At 37.6% G+C, this 22,599-nt stretch overlaps 1 protein-coding gene across 1 annotated transcript; it reads left to right on the forward strand.

The window, feature by feature from the left end:
• The first annotated feature begins 318 nt into the window (after positions 1-318).
• Positions 319-22,492, forward strand: LOC113579850 (zinc finger protein DPF3-like). The gene is made up of 11 exons (XM_027014036.3): positions 319-364; positions 13,771-13,931; positions 14,119-14,226; positions 14,646-14,770; positions 15,529-15,624; positions 16,236-16,299; positions 16,570-16,611; positions 16,793-16,936; positions 17,126-17,236; positions 18,330-19,271; positions 19,597-22,492. Exons 1-10 carry the CDS (start codon positions 333-335, stop codon positions 18,488-18,490), a joined length of 1,044 nt encoding a protein of 347 aa, XP_026869837.1. The 5' UTR covers positions 319-332; the 3' UTR covers positions 18,491-19,271; positions 19,597-22,492.
• The last annotated feature ends 107 nt before the right edge of the window (positions 22,493-22,599 follow it).

A 22,599-nucleotide genomic window follows, 5' to 3' on the forward strand; every position in this document is an offset into this window, starting at 1 on the left:
TGTGTTAAATGCATAGACTGTCAGTTATGCTGTCTGATATGAACAGTACTTTCTATGGATAATGCTTGAAAAGCACGTTCTAAAGCCTATTCAGTAAATTGCTTCAGTCAATTAGCCCATTTTATTGCACAAAGGAAATCCCTCTAAAATATCTCTCAGAAATAGGCGTTTTATGTCTGACAGTTCAGTCCCAAGGTTCATCCCTCTTTCACAAATACTACACCTGGATTGGTTGGAATTTTCAAACTGTTCCCTGATTGGCTGTTTATCTCAAGATTTCCCTCAGAACTGAGAGACTTGTCTCATCTGCTATTCCGTTACAGTGTGGCAAAATGGCGGCTGTCATTCAGAATCCTCTAAACGCGTAAGTAATTGACGAATTATTTATTAAGAGATGGCTTGAGACTTCATAATAAGTTCCCAGAATTCGTGTAAAAAGCAAAGAAACGCGATTGAAAAGTTTTAGAGACTTGTCGATGCTTCCTTTCGAAATTATAACTATGCTCATGCACATTTTGTTAAATTGTGCTCGAAGGAGTCGGCATATTGTAGCTATTTAGCAATATTTGACACAACGTTTTTTAGAAATATATATTCCGTAATTGAGAAGCACTACGGCGCACTCATTAAACAGGTAGCCAGCCAGCTAGCCAGCTAGTATTCTAGAAGATCGTCTTTATTTCTGAAGAATAACATAATAGCTAACGTTAGCTAACCTAACCTAGCTAACCAAAATGACCAGAATGTGATTATATGACTTAAGGGAAGTATTTGCACTCCCGGTGATCGACCAATATACAAACGTCATTGTCATAATGTAGTTGGCGTTACATAGCTCGATAGCTGGCTTTATCATATAATTTGGGAAAGGAATAATGTGCAATTTCAAAAGTTTTTTGTTTTTTTTTCTTTCTGAAAATTAAGTTCATAGCTAATGCTAGCAAGGAAGCATACTAGGTAGCAGCCTAGCTAGCTACGTTAGCTAGCTAGCTAGTTAGCTACCTAGCCTACAGTCGACGTTATGTTTTATTTGTCCACAAAGAATAAGCGGTTTATTACAATATATATGGTATTCATAGTCTCGCTGTTATAGTTATATACTCCCTCTTTGTCCGGTGTTTACATTCTCATAATTTGTCCAAATGTGCGTGCATGTCAGACATAACTTGCCAACAGAATACCGACGTGCTCATTTTAGCTTGTTAAAAAGGGTAGCCTACCTCGCAAACTGATAGTCTTAATTTATTTTAGCAGGGAGCTTAAATAGGAATCATCGTTCGCTCTTTATTATTATTATTATTATTATTATTAGGATAATTTATCAATGTAATAAACAATAGCCACAGGAAAGAAACTGGGTGCACACAGTTGAGAACGGACAGGCCAATAATAATGGGACCTTTAAGTTTTGAGGAGCGTATAGTAACGTTAGCTGTGCCCATCACGGTATATCAGGATGAAAGTGGACACAGAGAGCAGATCATCTGTTAAAAATGTAATTGCGATATCAAAGTGACCGTAATATAGATCACAAATGGTTTTGTGTGCAGCCTGCCTTGAGTAAACAAAGCCAGTTTTTGTAACCCAGGATGTAAATATAATTAATTTACTGACTTCCTTGTTTATAGCTAGTTAACTGAGTTGGTGTAGCTGTGTTTCTTATACATCGTTAAATGCACTGGGCAGTTCTACTGTGGAAAAACCGTTAGTATCAAGTGCAATACACCCCCTTTTTACTGGTGAAGGTTAATTAAAAATAAATAAATAAAATAAAAAGGCATTCTCTGCACAGCCATAGAGAATGTGTACTTATATACAATAATAAACTAATGAGTAAATATTTTAGGCCTAAAAATTTGCTTTGTCTTAAGTTGTCATTATAGTCTTATTTTTTGTTCTTATTGTTTTTTTTTTCATGTCATTCAAGTGATTCAAATAAATCTGTTTGCATGGTATTTGCTGATAAAGAACCGCACACACATTCGCCTCCCATAGTAAAAATTCTTGCTTTGATTTTATTCATCCCTTCATTTCCTGCTGAGTTTATACCGATTAAATTTCATGTTTTCCTAGTTTTACCATCAGACAGTCTATAGTTTGATTTACCTATGCACCTTCAAGCATGAGTATCTGATTCCTTTGTGAGATTAAGCTGGGTTAAACCAAGAGTATAATTTTGTTATAATTTGGTCAGGTTTTTGCTTTTCTCCACCAGTGTTTTGGTGTATTGGATATAAACTTCAAAATGTTGCAGATAGACAGTGCACTGATATGGTATTATATACTTAGCATCTGCTTAGACTAACTCTGGTCTGTTCCATTAGATGATCGTATAGCTCCATTTTAATTTGAGAGTATGATACAATTTTGAATGTCTTAATGTCATCATCAATGCCTTAATGGCCGTATACAAAATACATTTTGGGCAATGTCAGTAATGAGCCTGTCTTCTCTCTTAGCCTATTTCATAATGTAGGTGATGTGTGGAATTCAGGTAGTTACTGATAAATTAGCATATTTGTGTTCTTACCATGAACATTATGCTGGCATTCTTTATAACTTGCACTATATATTTCTGAGGAATGCAGAAGGTAAGTGGCATCATATTGTAATGGGCCCATTCAGTGGCTAGGCCACAATGAAGTATTTTAACACTCCACCCAATGGCATGCTCTGGAGGGAATTTCTCATTCTGACTACTATTACAAATAGCATAATAAGAGAGAATCATTTGCAAGGATTTAGTTTAAGTTTTTTGAGCGACTATGAAGATGGCGGAATTTGGTTAAGGACTTACTTAAGGGGTTAGTTGATTTGGACAAGGTAGGCTTTAGATTAGGGGTGTTTACCTCCTGTGCTGGGTTGCTGCTCTCCTTATTTTAGTTATAGCCCTAATGTAACATATTTGATCCAGTGAAGGGCAATATTAGAGCCAGGTGTGTTGGAACTCTGCAGGGCAGTAGATCTCTAGGTGCAGAGTTGGGTACTGCTGCTTTAGAAGATTTGCTATAGAGGAATGAATTTGCTGCCCCCCCCCCCCCCCCTTTTTTTTTTTTGGTTCTTGTTTTGCTGATTTGAAATGGTAGCCTAAGTGACAGTCAAACTGGCTTTATGGTAAGAAAAAAGTGTTATAAATCCTGAAGTGGAATGCATCATTAAAATTTCAGTGCTGAGTTCCATTAGAACTTTGTATCAAGATATATATCAAGTTTGTTGGCCCTAGCTTATAAGAGACACTTCCAGAGTCCATAATTCAGTGTGGTACTTAAATGTGTAGACAGTTGGAGTTTATCCAGCATTCCTTAGGCACTCTGTAGCAGGACGGAATTAAAGAGATGTGACACATATATCATGTGACTTCAGGAAAGGAAGTAGCCATCTCTCTGGAACACAAAAAATGTAAACCAGTGGGTATGAAAAGATTTGTACTTTGAAACCTTTTTGCTGTGACAGTGGAATTGTATAAGTATGAAATGATATGAAGAAGTGGGTGTAAATTAAATATTGTGAAACATATGTATTGTAATATTGTATTTCTGTCATCATAAAACTGAAGTCATAATACAATATTATATTCAACATCCCTATGTGAAGGTTCAGACATGTAAAATATTTGACTAAGAAAACTGGTCAGCTCAAACTGACATACTTAGCTGCACCTGAGGTGCTGCATTTTGATTTAATTCCCTTTGAGCCAGCAGCTACTGCAGTTGAGCTGGTTGGCTACTCAATAGTTTAATTGTAGTGATCTAGATGTGTATAAATGGTACAGGGCTCAACATTGTCTATGCCAGATAACTGGTGTACTGCTGCTTTAGATTCATGAAATATTCTTCATATAGAAAACAGGCTTAATAAAGCTAATTGCTCATGATAAAAATGCAGAGCATAGATTTTTGTTTCAGATGCGATTTACAGAGGTTTATTTAACAGGATATCTCACTATTCCCAATAGTATGAGAGCATGATTGCTGTTCAGTCAGCTGCAAGCTAATTTCTTTGAATTGCCATGTAGCATGTTTTATGTACATGACTCAAAGTCTCTGCTTGTTTGTGTGCAATTTAAAGGACCACTAAGTGATGTTTACAACCAAAATGGTGCAAACACACACACACATATGCCAACTCTTATGCTGATCAGTCAACACTTTGTCAGTGTTTGGTGTATAAAGTGGGCTTCTTTAGCTTTGCACTGGAGCTACAATGATACTATATATACCAAGTAAGGTATTTATTTATGTTCCATCTGCATACCTATATCATTGTACATGTCTATCTATCTCTTTCTCTTTCCTCTGTGCATGTCAAATAATTAAATACACTCACTCATTTACTAGAACACGTTCATTCAAATAATTAGTCTATATAGTCAGCATGTCATGTTCCAGCAGCAATGCATAAAATGTTTCAAGATCTTCAGTTAATGTTCACATCATGCAACATCAGAATGTGGAGAAAAATATGGGTGACGTTTTCCTTGGCATGTTTGGTAGTGCCAGATGGGCTGGTTTGAGTATTTTAGAAAGTTCTGATCTCCTGCAGAACACTTTCTAGAGTCAATTCGAGTATCATTATTCAAATATACTATCTTCACAGCCATGATGAGCAGAAAAGCATCTCTGAATGTACATGTTAAATTTTGAGGTGGGTGGGCTACAATAAAAAATTACCACATCGGGTTCCCCTCCTGTCAGCCAAGTTCAGGCACCCGAGACTACAGTGGGAGTGCCAAAACTAGATTTGGAAAAAAATTGCCTGTCCTGATGAATCTTGGTTTCTTTTGTAACTTTAAAATTGTAGTGTCAGAATTTGGTGTAAGTAGCATGAATCCAGCACCCAACCTGCCCTCTGACAATTGTTCACACTGCTAATGATTGTGTAAGGTTGTGGAGAATGTTTTCCTTGCACACATTGTGCCCACTAATACCAGTCAAGCATCGTTTGACTGCCACGGCCTGAATATTGTGGTAGATTGTGTGCATCCTTTTGTAGCCACAATTTGCCTGTGTCATAATGGCTAGAGATGGATACCATCCAGCAGCATAATGCACTGTCACAAGCAGCCTCACACTGGTTCCATGTCGATGAGTTCAGTGTACTTCAGTGACCCCACAGTCACCAGATCGCAATCCCAATAGAGCACCTTGGAGATGTGGTAGTTTTGAGATTTGCAGCATGAACATTCAGGTGATAAATCTTTCCCAATCTTTGTTGTCATGTTTTATATGCACCACAATCTTAAGTGTCCAACAACCTGTGGAATCCACAGCATGAGGAATTGTTCTGGGAACAAATGGGTGTCTGACCAAATGTTAATGTTGTACCTAATAAAGTGACTGTGTGTGTACTGGCAACTATTTTGATGTGTTTGAAAGGAGTCCCTATAATTGTATGGTGCATATGGCACAGAAATGGTGAGCTTTCATCGCACATTGGGTTTGCCTGTGTGCTATAGGAAATTCCAAATGTGGCAACATCCAATTTTTAGGTGTCAGTAAAGGTGAAGTGTTTGAAAAATGATTCATGAGTTGGTGGTATAGCAGATGGACCAGTGACAAAATGGGTTAAAATTCTAAATTAAGGACTATATGGTTGATGTCAAAGTCAGTCTTGGCAGCGAAAGAGAAAATATTTGCTATGGGATATTGCTGCTAGTACTACAGGAGAGAAAAAGAGGATCAATGTTAAATGTATGGGAATCAGTTCTTCTTGATGACTTAAAAAGAAAGTGTATGAAACTCTCAAAACAGTGTAAAGCAGTTAGCAAAGGACCTACAAAACGCTGAGAAACACTTGGTTGTCTGTTTCCTATGTTTCATAGCATGGAGTGATTCCACTGCAAAAGTTTTTGTGCCATAGCGAGAATGTAAAAATAAATGGCAATAGGTTTGGTTAGAAGGGCCAATATGAAAACCCCTTGGCACCTAGTGTCATTGTCCATGAACTCAGTTTTTTTGTTTCAGTGCCAATATGACAAGCAGAAAGAAGGTGCTTCTATTCTGGCATGCTGTGAATTCTATGCACTTATCTGCATGGAACATTAGATATATTTCTTGCTTTAACCCCTGACTGTGGGGGATTGGGTATACAGGACCCTGTGCTTCAGTGACCTAGAAGCCAAGTTGTTGCACATTTTAGTACACCGTTCCCTTCATTCCTGTCCCACCTAGACAGGTGTTTCCGCAGTGGCCTCTAGTAGTTAGAACTTTATTTTGCAGTGTCGCTCATGCATCCATTTCTTCATGGAAACAGTAGGGCTAATCTTTCTTAGCACAAAATGCCTCCAGAAAGTCACATTTCACATGAACCCAGATAAAAGAAGCACATGTAGTTCAGTTGACTTTTTATTATGAAGCTAACAACCATATAGTGATTGGAGATATGAAAAAAAAAGAACCGGAAATGTGCAGTGTTCTAAACAGAGTATTAATACATAGCATATTACTTACAGTGCACAAGTGTGGTAATCAGTCCTATAAAGACTTGGATGAATGAGGGTTTTTACTCCCCTGTCTTAGTATGAGAGGTGGATGGAATTTACACTGCTAAATTGAAAGTGGCAACACTCTCTCAACACCCTGACACCCTGTGTCATATCACAGTTACTGGTTGCAGTGCTACCCGGGCTGCACCTTGGTCTGTGTTAATCTATGTGAAATGGGGAGATTTGCAATTTAAGATTAGCTTTCAGGCCTTCATTAGTTTTCCTTCTTGTTTACTATTTATCTTGCACTTTTTCTGAGTTTGTTGCTATGTGCTTTCAGAGACATTAACGTGTTATCCCTCAGCTTGCACTGCTGCAGCTAGACTGACTTCCTGTTAAAATGCCAGAAGTGCACCTGCATGGTCTCAAGAGATACAGCTCGAGTCTCACAGGCCAGGCTGAAGATACTAGTTGGAAGGATGCCAATATTTTGAGGCATCAATTTCTCTTCTGATTTAGACAATGCTTTTTTTCTGCATTCAGTAGTAATGGGACATTTTGATTACATTTCATTTTGGCACATGTCCTTCATGCTGTTCTAGCAAACTCACTGCATGGCCACCAAGTGCTAGGAGACATACAAACACGTGCATTGCATTCATGTGTCACATTTACCGTGTGAAGGGAATGCAATGGCTACTTGACTTTCATTCAAAGGGTTTTTTGGGTTGTACGTTATTGTACATGACACTTTTGTGTGCCATGATTGTATTTCAGTGTGGTTAGAAAAATGGTAAAACGATCAAGCATTTTGTTTTTAGTTTTGGTTTTAGCAGTGGCATGGTATCTGCACGCATATGTGGGAGAGCTGTCACATGTATGCATGGCATTTAAGTGTATTTAATTGTTGTGATTGTAGTCCTATTTCCTTGTGACATGAATTTTGTTACATTAGTCTCTCAATCTCTCTCCATCTCTGTGCCTGTCACTCCCCATGAAGCAGACGTGTCCTCCCACTACTCAGCGGAACACTTGCATAGACGTTGCATAATCGGACAATAAAAGCTACACCCATCATGGAGAACAAGCAAACTTAATTAAATCCAGTGTCTAATCTTTTTGTTTTTGCTGTCTGTCCATCCTTGATTTCACTTGCTCTGCACTCTTTTAGTATGTTTGAAAAAATACGAGAGAATGTATGCAGGTGCAGGGTGTTGCATGTTACAAAGGGGGTTGGCATAGTTCACAAATTAACCTCCACTTCACAAAATGTCACGAGCATAACAGTTTTCTATGGCTAGGTGGGAGGTGAGGAAGATGAGAGGTAGAAAACTTCTCTGCAGCAAATTTGCCTAATGATAATCGATAAATAAATGGTATAATTGACAGCCATTACAGGCAAAAAAGGGAAACTGCTTCCTAACAATACAGGCTGAAAATGGCAGTCTAGATAGAGGACTGTGGTTGTATACATGATACATAGACCAAAGCACTGGTTATTGTGATCAGGGGCATCAGCATTTAAAAGGTTTCTGATCACTTTTTAAAAAGACACAGTTCTCACAGTTCTAACAAGACTCCAATTCTGTAATGAGTCTGAACAAGAAAGAAATCTCATTGGTATTGGTAGTAGGGCAATATAATGTAGTCTAAGCAAAGAAAAACATGTTAAGTGATAACTTGAATATGGTTATCTATAAAAAGGTTTGGTTATAGTTTTATTAATTTTATCATATTTGGCATGATTTATTTCTTTGTGTGCGAAAAGGAATGCCTTGTTATTTACTGTGTGTTTCTTACTGCAGGTTAGTGCATTAAGCAGGTTGAGCATAGTATGCTTTGGATATCCAATATGGAGCTTCAGATAAAAATGGCTTGTTTTAAAAAGTAGTAGGCTTTTAAAAAAAAAAAAAAAATTGTAACTGTATTGGTATCAGTTAATAAGCAGTTTCTCACAGACGCAATGTTTAAAGATCAGTGTGAGAAATTAAAAACTGGTATAATGACATCTCTAAAGTAAATTCTTAAAAGAACTTTAAAAAACCCAACATGTAATAGTAGAAGTCTAAGGGCAGTTGTTACTCTCCCACTGCTTCTATATAAATATATTTCAAGCCAACACTTTTTTCTCCCCCCCCCCCCACCCTTTCCTTTGTGCAGACTCAGTCATGTCATAATCAGTCGTGGGCTAATTGGTCATGTGCTATATATCTGGTGCTATATGTCTGCACAGGTTGAGAAAAGATGAAGTACTCCCTTAATGACAGCCTGACATGTTCAAGACGTTTTTCCAGTGTTGGGTATGTTGCTGGTATGTATGAAAGGCCAAGAGTTGGGCTACTTATTTTTTCTCTGAGCTGACCTCAAGGCCACAATTTATTTTACTTGTGATGTCAATATAACAAAAGTTGTTTTATTGACAAATGGTTTTCTTGATCATTTATTTTTTTTGAGGGTGAAATTTCTGGAAATTATTTTCCTCATGTTGTCAAAATGCCTAATTAGGCATATGTGCTATACCGTATCAATAAGTGCATACATTTTTACTGCCACAAAAGGAAATATACAGTCCTGAACACACATGCACACAGGCGCCCGTGCCCGTGCTCACAGTTAACAGAAATAAAATAATTGTCCTTTTCTCTGTTTACTTGCACAAACTATCTTAGTATGTTATGCCTATTTATGGTAGCTTGTGAAGTATGAACCTAGTAGATCTTATGCAGTGGTCTTATTACAAATCCACTGTTGAAAATTGATGAGATTCAGTTGTACTTTAAAAAAAAAACACAAACTCTGCACATTGCCATAGCCCATTCAAGTTCTCTGTTTCTTCAAAGTACATATTTCAATAGGCATTGCTGTTATTTCGAAGCTTAGGTATGCCGAGTTTCACCAATTCCTGAAAATAATTCAGCTAGTGTAAACTAAATAAACCATTTGATATCTTGAGATAAGACAAAAAATATGATGTGATCTTGAGAGCTTTTATCTTGGATTACAAGAACATTTAAGTTGTGATCTTGAGAACAGTGAAGAAAAAAAAATACTCATGGCCTTCCTGGGCTTCCGTAGGTATGGCATTCTAAGTTTGTATAAGTTCTTTGCGAAGCTGAGCTGTGCTAGGGGATTGGCTAGTGGGAGATGTGGTGACTGAGAGATCAGTCCATTTTCTGCAGTTATGATAGTAAACCTCTAAACTGCACTTTTTTTTGTTTAAATAGTTCAGACATTTTAAGGATTGATTTGTTGTATACAGTAAAGTTCCGACTTAATTCTATATTTCTGGCATTTTAATCTACAATCAGTTTTCCTCCTTTCTCCTCACATCTAATAACATGGAACCCATGTGTTAATACAGTGCTCCCCACGGCTTGTGATTTATAGGATAGTAGGATTAACAAGCCATCTTTTTTTTTTTTTTTTTTGCTCACACTATGGGGTGACTTGCTTCACTTTTGGGAAATGAAAGGGGCACAAAGTAATTATGCTTATAGTTAGGTGTTTTAATATGTATTTGATAGTTGGGGAAAAAAAGTTTCTAAGATTACCAAATGGTCCGATTATGTGGCCTTAATTCAGGATTGTTATATGAATGTGTTATTGGCACATAACAATTTAATACACTTTATACAACTTATTATATTGTAAGTTTAAGTGTAATTTAACAATACACAGATTGTGAATTAAATATGTCATTATGAGACATTTCAGTGCCCTAGGAAAACTTTTAAATGGGGACACCTTAGGAAATTGATGAATGTTCATTATTACAAACAAGCACATGATGGCATAATTGTGCCCAGGTGAGATTGTCCCTACTTCTGTTGAACATGAATGCAAATTCTCTATTGTGGAAATTCAAATAAAATATATAGAGGACAAACTTGAGAAGAGGCAGCAAATATCCATGAAATCCAAATGTGAATTGACCCACTACAGGAAAAAAGTGTCTATGCAAAACCTGTTGAGCTGCATCAAAATATAGCATAACAAAGGTAAGGTAGCATAACAGAACAAATATTGGAACCCATAATTGGCAACGCCATGGACTCTTTTTCTGCAGACTCTGTCATCAACTAATTCCAGTTCTACTATCAGTTCAAAGGTATCACACCATTTTCCATGCTCTGCCTGGTTCAAACATGTTTAGATGTAAAGATTTGTGACCAGTAGAGAATGAGCGAGCCATCCTAGAAAAGTAATTTTTTGCTCACTCACTGATTGAATCCCATTGTGGAAACATGCATGCATGAGAAATCTAGCTAGCCACATTTCAATTTGGTTAACATTCGCTAGTAAAAAAGTGAGCTATACTAAGAATATTTGGTGAGGCACCTAAATCTGCTGCATATGTTTGCAAACTATCCTACTTCTAGGTAATTTTGGAATAACTGCATAAATGAGGAGAGTTGGCTTCTAAAGTTGTGGTGTTTGCATGTAGGTGTGTTTGTGTGTGTGTGTGTGTACTTGAAAGATTATGGTAAGTTAAAGGAAGGGGTCTGATGTAAAGTGGAATCAATGTAAGTTTGCTAAAATAATGTTCTGAGTGTGGATGCACTGGTGCGTGGATGCGTTTGTAGCTACATACTGGCTGCATTTATTTTTCTGAACATTTATGCTGTTTGCTTAGCTACATGTACATGTTCTGCACTTGGCTTGCAAGGTAGCCATGTGGTCACAGTTACGTAACATGAAAAATCACTCACATTTTAACATAATTTCCCCAGACACTGGAGTCAACTGGAAGGCGGGAATCTACATTTATAATTTAGCTCTTTTTTTTTTTTTTTTTCCTCTCTCAAGGTTAATGTTAAGGTGACTACATGCCAGTTTCTGAAATGTGCATAAACACACTATCCAGTGGACTTAATGTTCAACATTTATTGTTGGCAGTTATACTGCTATTTTGGCACACTATTCTTCAGGTTAACTAACAAGACAGCAGGGCAACCAAAGTGTTTTTGTCAACAAAAAGACATAAACTACTACTCAAATTCACTGTTGTCATAATGTTCAGTAAATTGTGGTCCTGTAGAAATAGGCTTGTCTAGTTCACCATCTACTGAAAATGTACTTTTTGAGGTCCCAAGCAGAATGATGATATGGTGGTTTTATTTTACCAGTGTAGAGCCCATTATATTGTACCTTACATTTTCTATTTCTCTTTCATAACTAGGTGGTTTTAACTATGTCTTCTAGATTTTTTTTAATTGCAAATAGTGTGATATCTAATAGAAATCAAAATTTTACATTTTCTATAAAGAATATTGCACTGCTTCAAATGACATAGAAACAGAGATAAATGATATTCTATTGAATCATTAGCTCCTTTAACTGTAAGGTGTTCATGCAACATGTTGATCCTGTATTGAGATGCGTGTTGAATCGTCTCTCAGGGTTGTGTCCAGTGATTTTGAGCATCAGATTCAGTCTGCATTTCTCATAATTTGATTGCTGACATGGCTCCAGGAGTAATAACTTTTTTTTTTAACACAGTGGAGAGTGCTGATTAGAAACTGTTACTTATCCATTGTGGTTCAGTGAATGGTATAAAGGTGTGTGTGTGTGTGTGTGTGTGTGTGTGTGTGTGTGTGTGTGTGTGTGTGTGTGTGTGTGTGTGTGTGTGTGTGTGTGTGTGTGTGTGTGTGTGTGTGTGTGTGTGTGTGTGTGTGTGTGTGTGTGTGTCCCTCCAAAATGCAAAACAATTTATGTAACTCCAACACAGAGACTGGACTCTGCCTTGTGATCTAGTAGACTGTTGACAAAAGCACTGAGCAGTGGAGGCCTCAACCACCCATCCGATTCTTTATAATTTGCCACTCTCTCATGTAACCTGTCCATCATGATGAACTTTCAGGAGAATTCAGTGTATGAAGCCCTGATAATTGTCACAACACTTTTTCAAAGACTCATTAAGCCATTGAGATGCCTTTATAGACATGGAAGTGACTGTCTCTCTTGAAAGAATGATGATTGAATTCAAGTGGATTACACATTGTCCTTTGAGGGTGCCAAGCATTGTAAAGTGTGATGGGGTGCTTCTGTTGATACTTTTTACAATTATTGTACCTGTAGAGTTTTGAATTGGAAGATAATGAAAGGTTTAAAGCTTCACAAACCTGAAGCTCATTTGGCATTGCTGGGTATCTGGTAGAATTTTGCAACTTCTGAGTAGGTTAGATATGTAAAAACCATATGTATAATTATTTATATATTTTCAGACAACCTATTCTTTGTAGATATGCCTTAATCCAACCACAAGAGACATTTAGGCCTGTTTTAGGGTGACTATAGCCAACCTTAAATGTTCTTTGTGCCCCCCCCCCCCATGCATTATTAGTTTAGTTTAAATCATCAATGGTTCTCATTTATTTTATCTTATTCAACCGTTCCAACGTGTCGATTACTACTCTGCAAAAATCTCAATCAGTTTGTATTGTGCTGTGAGACAAAGGATCTCTGTGTCAGACATTTATGTTGAACTTATCATTTTGGATATCTCTTACAATTGTGTGAAATGAAATCACATTGACATGCAAGTGAATAACATTAAGCTAACAGAAGAACCCTGTTGACAGGTCTACAAATGCTAATGTAACATTACTTTAAAAAAAACAAACTAAAAATGACTTCTCCATTAAATAGTTTGACATTTAGGACCGGTCTTGATGGATAGATCTAATTTTTGCTGTTCTTCTGGAAGGCTTAGATGCCCATTCACAAATCTCTGTTGACGCCACTGGCATTGACTATTGCTCTGCACTGCTTTACTCCCCCCCCCCCCCCGTTCATATATTTTTAGTGATGTCCCTGGTAGACAGCATGGTCGTGTGTTACTATACATTGTTACAGAATGATTCCATAAATTATTTCACAAGTTTTTTGGATTTTAAAAAGTCCTCCCATCACTTGTATTAAGAAAAAGGTAAACATTTTCTGATTATATTACTACACGTTATGGAATGGATTTCCTACCTTTTTGTATCTTTATATTAAAGGGGTGATGGGGAAATTTCCAGTATTTGCGTCCTGTTTTGTGACTTTGGTAACTGATTTCACTATTACAGGCTACACTGGCCATATGATTTATATTCCTCTAAATTTAAGAAATGTATCAATGCATCAAATAGGTGTGGTTTTTTTTTTGTTTTTTTTTTTTTGTTCAATTTACTCATGGCAAAATAATGTGACAGCTGAATCCAATACTCTGCCACTGAGACACCAATTTAAATGGGGCTTGTATAATATACATTAACATGCACACTTAAACATACATAAAAGTTGCCTTTGTATTCACATAAACATGAAAAGAAACTGATCAAGCCTGTTTGGTGCCATTGCAGGTTGGGTGACCAGTTCTACAGAGAGGCCATTGAGCACTGTCGCAGCTACAACGCCCGGCTGTGTGCCGAGCGCAGTGTCCGCCTGCCTTTCCTTGATTCACAGACTGGTGTCGCCCAGAACAACTGCTATATCTGGATGGAGCGCCATCACCGCGGCCCAGGCGAGTACTGAGGCTAGGGGACATCAAATCTCTTATTTATATGGTTTATCTTAGAAGCCCATTGCTACTCTCCTTGTTGGCCATGCTCAATATTCAAGTGGTTGCAACTGGTTGTCAGAAAGCTGAAATTATTTCCTGATCGCCTCCTTGTTTTCTTGCGATTTGTTGTTGTGTTTTGTGATTTCAGGTGTTGCAGCTGGACAGATGTACACATACCCAGCCCGATGCTGGAGAAAGAAAAGAAGGTTGCACACTTCCATGGATCCAAGTCTTCACCTGTATGGTCTACATATAGGTATGGGTGTTGTTTTGAGCACACTGCTCTTTTCCTGTTATTGCATTGGTATAGGCTCTCTGTCTCTTACTCAGTTATCAAGTTTTGAAAAATGCTTGAAAAGTGTCATAGCAATTATGTCATTGATTTGTAAATGACTTAGCTAAATTAACCCAAGGAAAGACTTTTGGAAGTGTTTTGCTGCATCACAAAGTAAATTTTCAATAAATTTTGAGTAATGGAACCCCCCCCCCCCCAAAAAAAATGTTCAATGTTCAACATTGTTTGATGGCTTGAAATCCATTATTGCTTGCAAATTATGCTGCTGTCTTTGCTGTGCTGTAAGAAAATCTGTGTGATGAGTGAATTTTACAAACAGCCTTTTGTCGTGTGCATTTTGTGTTGTTTTTGTGTGTTTGTATTTCCTGACTCAATTCCAGATGGAGGCCTATCAGCTAGAGAGGCTTTACCTACCCCAAGTACTACACTGGAGGCTTTGCTGAGAGGGGATACCCTGGACAAAAGGACCAACTCCAGAGATGAGGAGAGCCTACTGGAGATTCAGGTAGGCAGCTGCTGGCAGAAACACTGTGCAATAGACTTTATAGACCCTGCAGCACATTTTTTCAATGGTGATGTGAGAAACAAGATTTTTTTTATTTATTTATTTTCTGGTAAATTGATTTGCCTTAAGTGCCAAACATTTTTTGTTTATTTTACTTGACTGTTTAACTAGGAGTAAATAAGATGAAGCCGTTTATTTTTTTTTTTTATGCCGTTTTATACTGCTTGAGTACTGAAAGCATACTTTTGTTAATTGCACAACTCTTATCACCTTACAAACATCACTGACAACTTCCAACCGGCTCTGCTTATAAAGGCAGCTAAAGAGAATAATTTAATAGCTATGACAGTCATGGCTGATTTATACCTCTAGTTTATTGGAGAGTAAGTATTAATTGTTGCCAGCTGAATTGTTGCTCACCTGGAAGACTGAACTGAAATATATCGGCGCACAAGTGGACAGCCACCAAGCTAATAATGCTATATAACGGTATTTTTGGGGAGCCATTTAGTGTTAATTGTTCAGTGCTATGTAGGGTGGCTAATTGTTTATCCTACCCAAGAGTCATTGAATGGTGCTTTTCATTAAATAGTCATTAACATATCTTTGAGAAGGTAATGAATCTCTGATTGAATGGTTGTTGAAAATAAATTCCACATTTGCATATTTGTTTAGGAGGGAAGCCCTTCTCTTGCGCCCTCTCTCCTGATTTCTCTACTCCTCTCACACTCTCCCCCTCTCCTGATTATCAATTACAGAGGGTTTTGGAGGCTGATGCCAATGAAGATGGTTACCATGATGATGAAGACTTTGAAGTGGACATACCAAAAAGGAAACATCGGGGCAAAGGCAGAGTGAGTCACTGGTCACTATGGTACTTATGTCACAACTTGTGGTATACTTCCATCAACCTACATACACTCATGTATTACAATACTACTGGCTGAGAGAATAGTAAAATAACTTTCTGTCCAGCCTCGAAAGTTAAGAATGATTGAGTGATTAAACTTGACAACTGTTTTATTGGGTGGTTGGTTCACATTACAAATGACCTCTGCACCATCAGTATATCCAAAAGGGGAAGGACTTGAACCCACCTAGTAATATTTATAACCAAGGTGAGTTCTCCAGAAATATGATATAATCCCCCTCCCCGCCCCCACTTAATTTGTGTGCAAAAACAAAAATTTGATTCTTTGCCATGAAGACGAGCTTCACAGACGTTTGGAGGGCTCAAGGACTGCAAAGACGGATTCACCTAGGCTAGAGATACAGATAAAAAAAAGTTCCCAATTACATATGTTGGAAAGAGTTTCTGATGTAATAGTTGACAGTACAAGTATCAGCTTTGAACAGTCACCAATATTAAAATACAATAGGTCTTTTTGTTTGAAGATTGGTAATGCTTTTTCAGAACATGCTTAATTTGACTGAATCTCTTATTTTGGCCCCTCTCTGTTTGCAGGGTCGGGGCTCAGGACGTCGGAGGTCAGATCTCGATGACCAGGATAAGCCATACATCTATGAAAGTAAAACACTTATGATCAAAAATGGTTTTATAAGCCTGGTGACTCATTATGCAAAATACTGTTTAATTAATGTTTATGCCAAAATAGCTGTTAGATGAAAAAAGAGCCAGATGTAGAAAGTAATGAGTATGGATTTAAAAGGCTGTGCTCAGCATCTGGGCTACATGTGGATAACCAAGGATGACATGATATTTCTAAGTGTAATTCTTGCAGATGTTTTTGTTTTTTGTCTTGTTGATGTGTTTTTGCTTTGTATTTTCTCTGTTTCAGACAGATATAAACAAAAGCATAACTCAAAAACTGTAGCATCGGGTAAGTGGAATTTTGAAATTAAAGACAGGATTAGGTGATATAAAAATTCCTTTCCTCTGCTTTAGTCCAAATAGTATGATGCATGTTATTATATTTTACAAACTTTCACACATTGCCCAAAAATGTAGACCATCTACATTTGCACTCTAGCTGACCATGGACTCCTGTTGTTGTTTTTCAGTATGTGGGAAGCGCTACAGGAATCGCACTGGCTTAAGCTACCACTATGGTCACAGCCACATAGCTGAAAAGGAGGGCTCACAGCCCAGGGACTCAGAGCCCTCGCAGTCTCCAGCCATCAACCACCGCCCTCACAGTCGCAGACGTACGCTCATACATGATTGCTTTTCTGTGATGGCCAAGCACAAATAAATGTTTTGTTTTTTTTAGTTAATCACACGTACTGTGTAAAAAGTGAGCTGTGGTAATTGTGGCAGTGCTACTTGATTTTTAAAAAATGACACTGGCTTTCTCACATGCCATGTACTCTAGTTGCTCCATTCCATATTCGCAGAACAAAAGAGCCCAGATGCACGTCATGCACACAGTAGCTTCTGCAGTGTCTGTCGGGTAAACTCAGGCTCCAGATTGAAAGAAGGCATGTGCTCCAAGTGTGTCCGTGCAGGTATGTGTGCATTTAATAATCCCAATGCGGTTCAGCTTCTGCTGCTAAGTACCAGGCCTACCAGACGCCTAGTGCTAACCTTAGTATTTCTGCATCTCATGGTCTATATCTAGGATACATAAATATAGGAAGTTTCAGTGCTTGCTGTTGATGTGTGTAAAATTCATATGGAACTGGCGGCACAGAGTACGCATTAATGATGCCAGTGGGGCTGGGTATGGCCTTAGTTGCCGGGAGTTCAACGTGAATTTTACAGGACAGCGAAATGGGTAAAGATAGGAAGATTAAATCAGTGTGAGCTGTTGGTGCAGTGTGTAGAGTACACGCATATTAATGCTGTCAATAGGGCTTAATGGTGTCAGTAGGTTATAACCTTAGTCACCAGGGAAACCTTTTGGTTTATGTTTAAAGAGATTTGGTAAGTTTTAAGTATGTGGTTTAAATATAAGTTTGGAAGGGTGTGGATCTGTGATTCCAGATGTGCCATGGGTTTAATTCAGTGAAACGCTGATAAAGAGAGGTGCCTACCTGATGACCCCTGTGAAGAACTTGCAGATAGTGGGTTCTTGGAGGTTATTATGAGTGAAGCAAGTGGACTAGGTCTTATGTGAAACCATATTGATTTGGTTTTGGATATTTGACATCTCATCCTATGTCATAATTCCATTTGTTTTATTGAGGTTGATTGAGGTATTGCACAAATTGTTCCGTCATTTTCAAATACAACAGTTTCACTCAAATGTGCTGTGGGTTTTTCGTCTGACTTTACACTGTCACTGCTTTGAACCAAAAGTCATTTGGCATTGTTGTACATTATACTAGGTTTATTTTCTATGCATTTATAAAACAAATCATTTTCCCCCACACACTGTTCTGTGCTCAGCATGTCTATGTTAAAAATATATAAAGTAGAATATTTTTTGTGTGTTTTAAGATAGAGTAACAAATCTGTGGAAAAAGTATTTACACTATTTACAAATGGGATAAAATCTCATAGAAAGAAGAAAGAAAGCTACATGGTTATATGATGATAAAACATAAAATGCAGACTTTGTAGGCAATTGTGACCAGCCTTGTGATTGTATTTTGCCAGGTGGGCGGGACGGGGAAAAAGATGAAAAGACATTTGCTGGGGCTGAGGAGCTGTTTGGCACCACGTCGGAGAGCGATACTTCCACATTTCATGGTTTTGAGGAGGACGAGTTGGATGAGCCCTTATCCAACAGCAGTGAAACCTCCACAAAGTGCAGATAGGAAAAAAAACTAACTTGCAGGCCTTTTCAAATTGTTAGCTAACAAACAGTGCATCCCCCTGCAAAAAAAGAAAAAAAATCTGCTGCTTCTTTTTAAAACCTTTTTTTTGTTTGTTTTTTTGTTGGGTTTTTTTTGCTTGTTTTTCCTTTCTATGTGTAATGGAAAGCAAAGCACAAGTCATAATATCAGAAGAAGATATATGAAAGTGTTATCTTTCTTGGACAACATACACCAATAAGTTATGAATTTCTTTTTATTAGTAGTACTAGTATTATTATTGTTGTTGTTGTTATTATTATAATTAATTTTATTTATACATTGACAGCAAATAAGAACAGGCTTTTTTCCCTTGAGGGGAAATAATACTATATTATGAACACAGGAATGGAGGGATATGAATTTCAGATTTACTTCTGGAATAACTTCCAGGGAAATGAACTCCAGTTAAATCTAAGATAAAAATATTAAAGGACTGCTTACTCACAGCTATGTGTAAAAATTAATAAAGGAGTCAACTTCCAAAAAAAAAAAGAAAGAAAGAAAAAAAAGAAGAATTTTTTTTTTTTTTATGGTAGCATTTTGTCACTGGAATTGCCAAGGAATGCAAGCGATAACTCTTGAATAAGTCCACTAAAGTACTTTCTCATGTGGATTGTGAGTACGCCAAAATGGACTTGGGACAGCTTTTAAGGAGAGGAGTAGCAGATGTACCATCTCTTGTCGTGCTCTGCTGAGATGACAATATGGTCTAGATTGACTGCAGAAAATGATGAAGCAACAGGTAAGGGTCTATCTACCTTTTGAGAGCAGATCTATCTGACTTTCTTAGTTTTGCCATATGCTTTGTGTCTAGATGTATACTTTTATCGTTACATTTTTGTTTAGCTATCTGCAAAAGGTTTCTGTGCTTAAATTTATGCACCAAAATTGTGTACCATATCATATCTTTAAGTCTCACCATTATCTTTATATGTAAAGAGTAGGAATGGCTCCCTGAACAAGGGACTTTTAATGTAACATTTGTCCTGACCTGTTGGCAGATTCGCATACTGAACCAGGTTTATGGTTGTGTTTTCAATAATGCTCAACTATTCTCTCCATACCAGAGATTGAGCTGTGATAAAGGAGGCAGGAGATCTGTGCTGCTACTGGAACCTAGACAATGATTCTAGAATCAGAACCCATTTCTCCAGCCTTCTGAATGTCAGACCCAGTAATTCTAAGGAACCCTCCATTCAGCCAGACAACCACCAGACTTCGTCTCAGACTCTTGGAGACAAATTGACTTTCTTTTTTTTTTTTTTTTTTTTTTTTTACCCCTTTCTTGGACTGCTGCTGCTTCTGTACTGTTGGTCTTTATTTTGAAACTGAGACTGTGATTAGGTGATCAGAGCCATATGTAATTCTTCTTCCCAACCATATCCTGGAGAACTTAATGTGTCTCATGCAAGAAAAACCTGTCATAGCTTTACAGTATCAGCTACTGTTGGTAGGCTTGAAACATCACTTCAAGGGTGAATAAAAACTGTTGTGTTCTCTAAAGACACTATCCAATGTTGGTGAAATTTAAACCTACAGTTCTGCCCATATCCATGTAATGCTGTGTTCACACATTTGAGGAAAACCATGAGTGAATATGCAGTCATCCAGCTATTTTAAGTGAAAGTCAAATCATTTCGACCAGAAAGACAGGTCTTCCACATTGCTCTAAATTTCACTGCGTTCACATGGTTTTGCCCAAACTCTCTGTTCTCATCAGCTAAGTGAAGTGGTTTTACAGCATTGAACCACTCTACAGCTTTCTTCTGGCTGATCTCACTCCCATCTGGTGCACCATGCTAAGCAAAATTTTTTCAAAATTTGTCATCAGTGGGAATTAACTCTTTGAAGAAATCCAATGACAGAAGTATTTTCCACAAATGTGTGAACAGAAGATGCAAAGAGGTATACATTTTTTAACTTCCAATGGCCCTACAGCACTAAATTTATATTGTACTCTAAAAATCTGAATTGACACAATGAATGGCATTGAAATCACTGTGTTTAAACCCAGTGTCTCAGGGGAAGCTGATCCTGACAGCCATATCTAAAAACACACGACTCTACAATCTTCCAAATATTAATAGCATAGATTCATTGCCATTGGAAGTTTTGATACCTGCATTATGAAAACTTGCTTTTATTTCTACTGATTACATTTTAAATTTCTTGACTCTTCTAATATTCTCCTTTCCTCTTCTGGCATTCTCCTGTATTTGGACCTCAGTATCAACTCAGGCATTTTCTTTATGAAAGAAGCAGAACTGTGTTTCTCCCATACGGGTGATTGCTTCAGGCCCATTCAGAGTAAGGTGTTGGGACAAAGCCTAAAGTAAAGCTAATCACATGCTTTAAAAATCTGAGGTCAACGCAAGGAGCAGGTTGGAGAAGAGGCAGTTCTCTTAAAAAGCATGCCCATCTGCATCTCATGAATCATTAGCTAAAGGTCACATTTATTGTTAAAAATATATTTACTGGTGACAAAACATTGCCTTATTTTTGAATACAGATACCCCTGTCATTTTTAGTTAAAATATGATTGTGATACACTTTATGGATTTTAACAGAGATGTGTATTAGAAAGTCTAGAAATCCGACAGTATGAGTGGATCACGCTGGTTTTAAGTAATTTTTAGGACGATTCACAGCCCTCATACCAGTGCACGCCTAGGCTTTGTTGATCTCTATAACACCTGAAGCTTTCTTTGCAGCACAATGTACTGGTTACCTGTCTGTGCCATCCAGCAGTGTCTTTGAACACTGTGGAGGGATACACAATGAAATGTTTGGTCAGAGATCTCAGGGTGCAGGTTTTCCCAATTTAGAATTTGAAAAATTAGACATAAATAGCAAAGATGAGCCTACAGCTCACCCTAGGGGTCCTAGGTGCACTTCTTTTTTTTTTTTTTTTTTTTTTTTTATCACAACCAGCATTGTTGTTAAAGGCAGAATTTTGCTTTAAGTGTGTAACCTCAGAGCATGATTCCAGGAATGGTGATGAAGGAGAGGGGTATCTAAACCAGAAGGCTGTAAGTGCCATTTACCATTTATTCTGCACTCTTCTAAAATGTGAACCATGCTCCCGCTCTGTGGTTCAAAAGATTACAGGAATATAAGTCTTTTGTATACTTCAGAATGGGTGATGGAGGGATAAGGCTGTGATAAACATATTATTATTGATATTTTTTTTAAGAGGCTTAACATTTATTCTTATTTATGCAAGGTTTTGGCTTCCTGTACATGTAGTAGCCTACAATGGCCGGTAATAACCTACAATGTTGATGTGTTTTTACACAATGTTTGCAAGTATTTATATGAAGATTACCAGTTGATATGGGTACGCAGTGATTGACTCAAAGGGTACGTTATTGCATCCAGAAGAGATGGGGTGACAACCAAATTTGTGCGCTTCATGAAGCCACAAACACATGCACATACAATAAATAGGCTCGCTCTCATATTATCCCCTCAGGGACCATATCCTCACACAAAACTAAAGCATACATACTTTTTATGTCTTGTAAGTGCGAATGATTTTCCAGAATGAGAAACGTGTCCTGTCAGTCTGACTTCTTCACTGGAATCTGTGGAAAATCATCAGATTCTACTGATTTTAGAGAATTGGGTGCATTTGCTGATGAGTTCTTCCAGTCAGTGGATCTTGTGCACTTTCTGAACAACTAACCCTCCTCATGAGGGGTTATGATCATGATGAATTTTAGCAACTGCTCATGTCTACATAAATGTTTTGAAGTAGCCTCTATACCTCAGAAAAGTCAATGACAGCAATAGTCAATGCCCATGATTTGTGCATTCCTGAGGTTGGAACAAGAGCCAATATGAGGTGAAGGAGTTAACTGATTATTTTGTTTGCATCTGTAAATAATGTAATCCAAATGAAGTCTTTGTTGGTGGTTATTTTTATTGTGATGAAAGGAATTAAAGAATGAGGCAACAGTGAAATGTTATGGAGTTGTGTGGATTTAATACTCTGCTGTTCTCTTTGTATTGACAGCGCACACATTTCCCTGGCAGCAGTATGTAATTCAAATCCCGGAGTTTGATGGAAT

Source organism: Electrophorus electricus, chromosome 10 (genome assembly GCF_041902795.1).
Source record: "Electrophorus electricus isolate QZ-2024a chromosome 10, ASM4190279v1, whole genome shotgun sequence".
In the NCBI taxonomy this organism is placed as follows: domain Eukaryota; kingdom Metazoa; phylum Chordata; class Actinopteri; order Gymnotiformes; family Gymnotidae; genus Electrophorus; species Electrophorus electricus.

Bases quoted from the DNA above. Each gene is read 5' to 3' on its own strand.
- LOC113579850 (XM_027014036.3), top strand. From the start codon at position 333: ATGGCGGCTGTCATTCAGAATCCTCTAAACGC. The intron at 16,300-16,569 runs GTAAAACACTTA...TCTCTGTTTCAG, and splicing joins TAAGCCATACATCTATGAAA to ACAGATATAAACAAAAGCAT. The intron at 16,937-17,125 runs GTACGCTCATAC...CCATATTCGCAG, and splicing joins CCGCCCTCACAGTCGCAGAC to AACAAAAGAGCCCAGATGCA.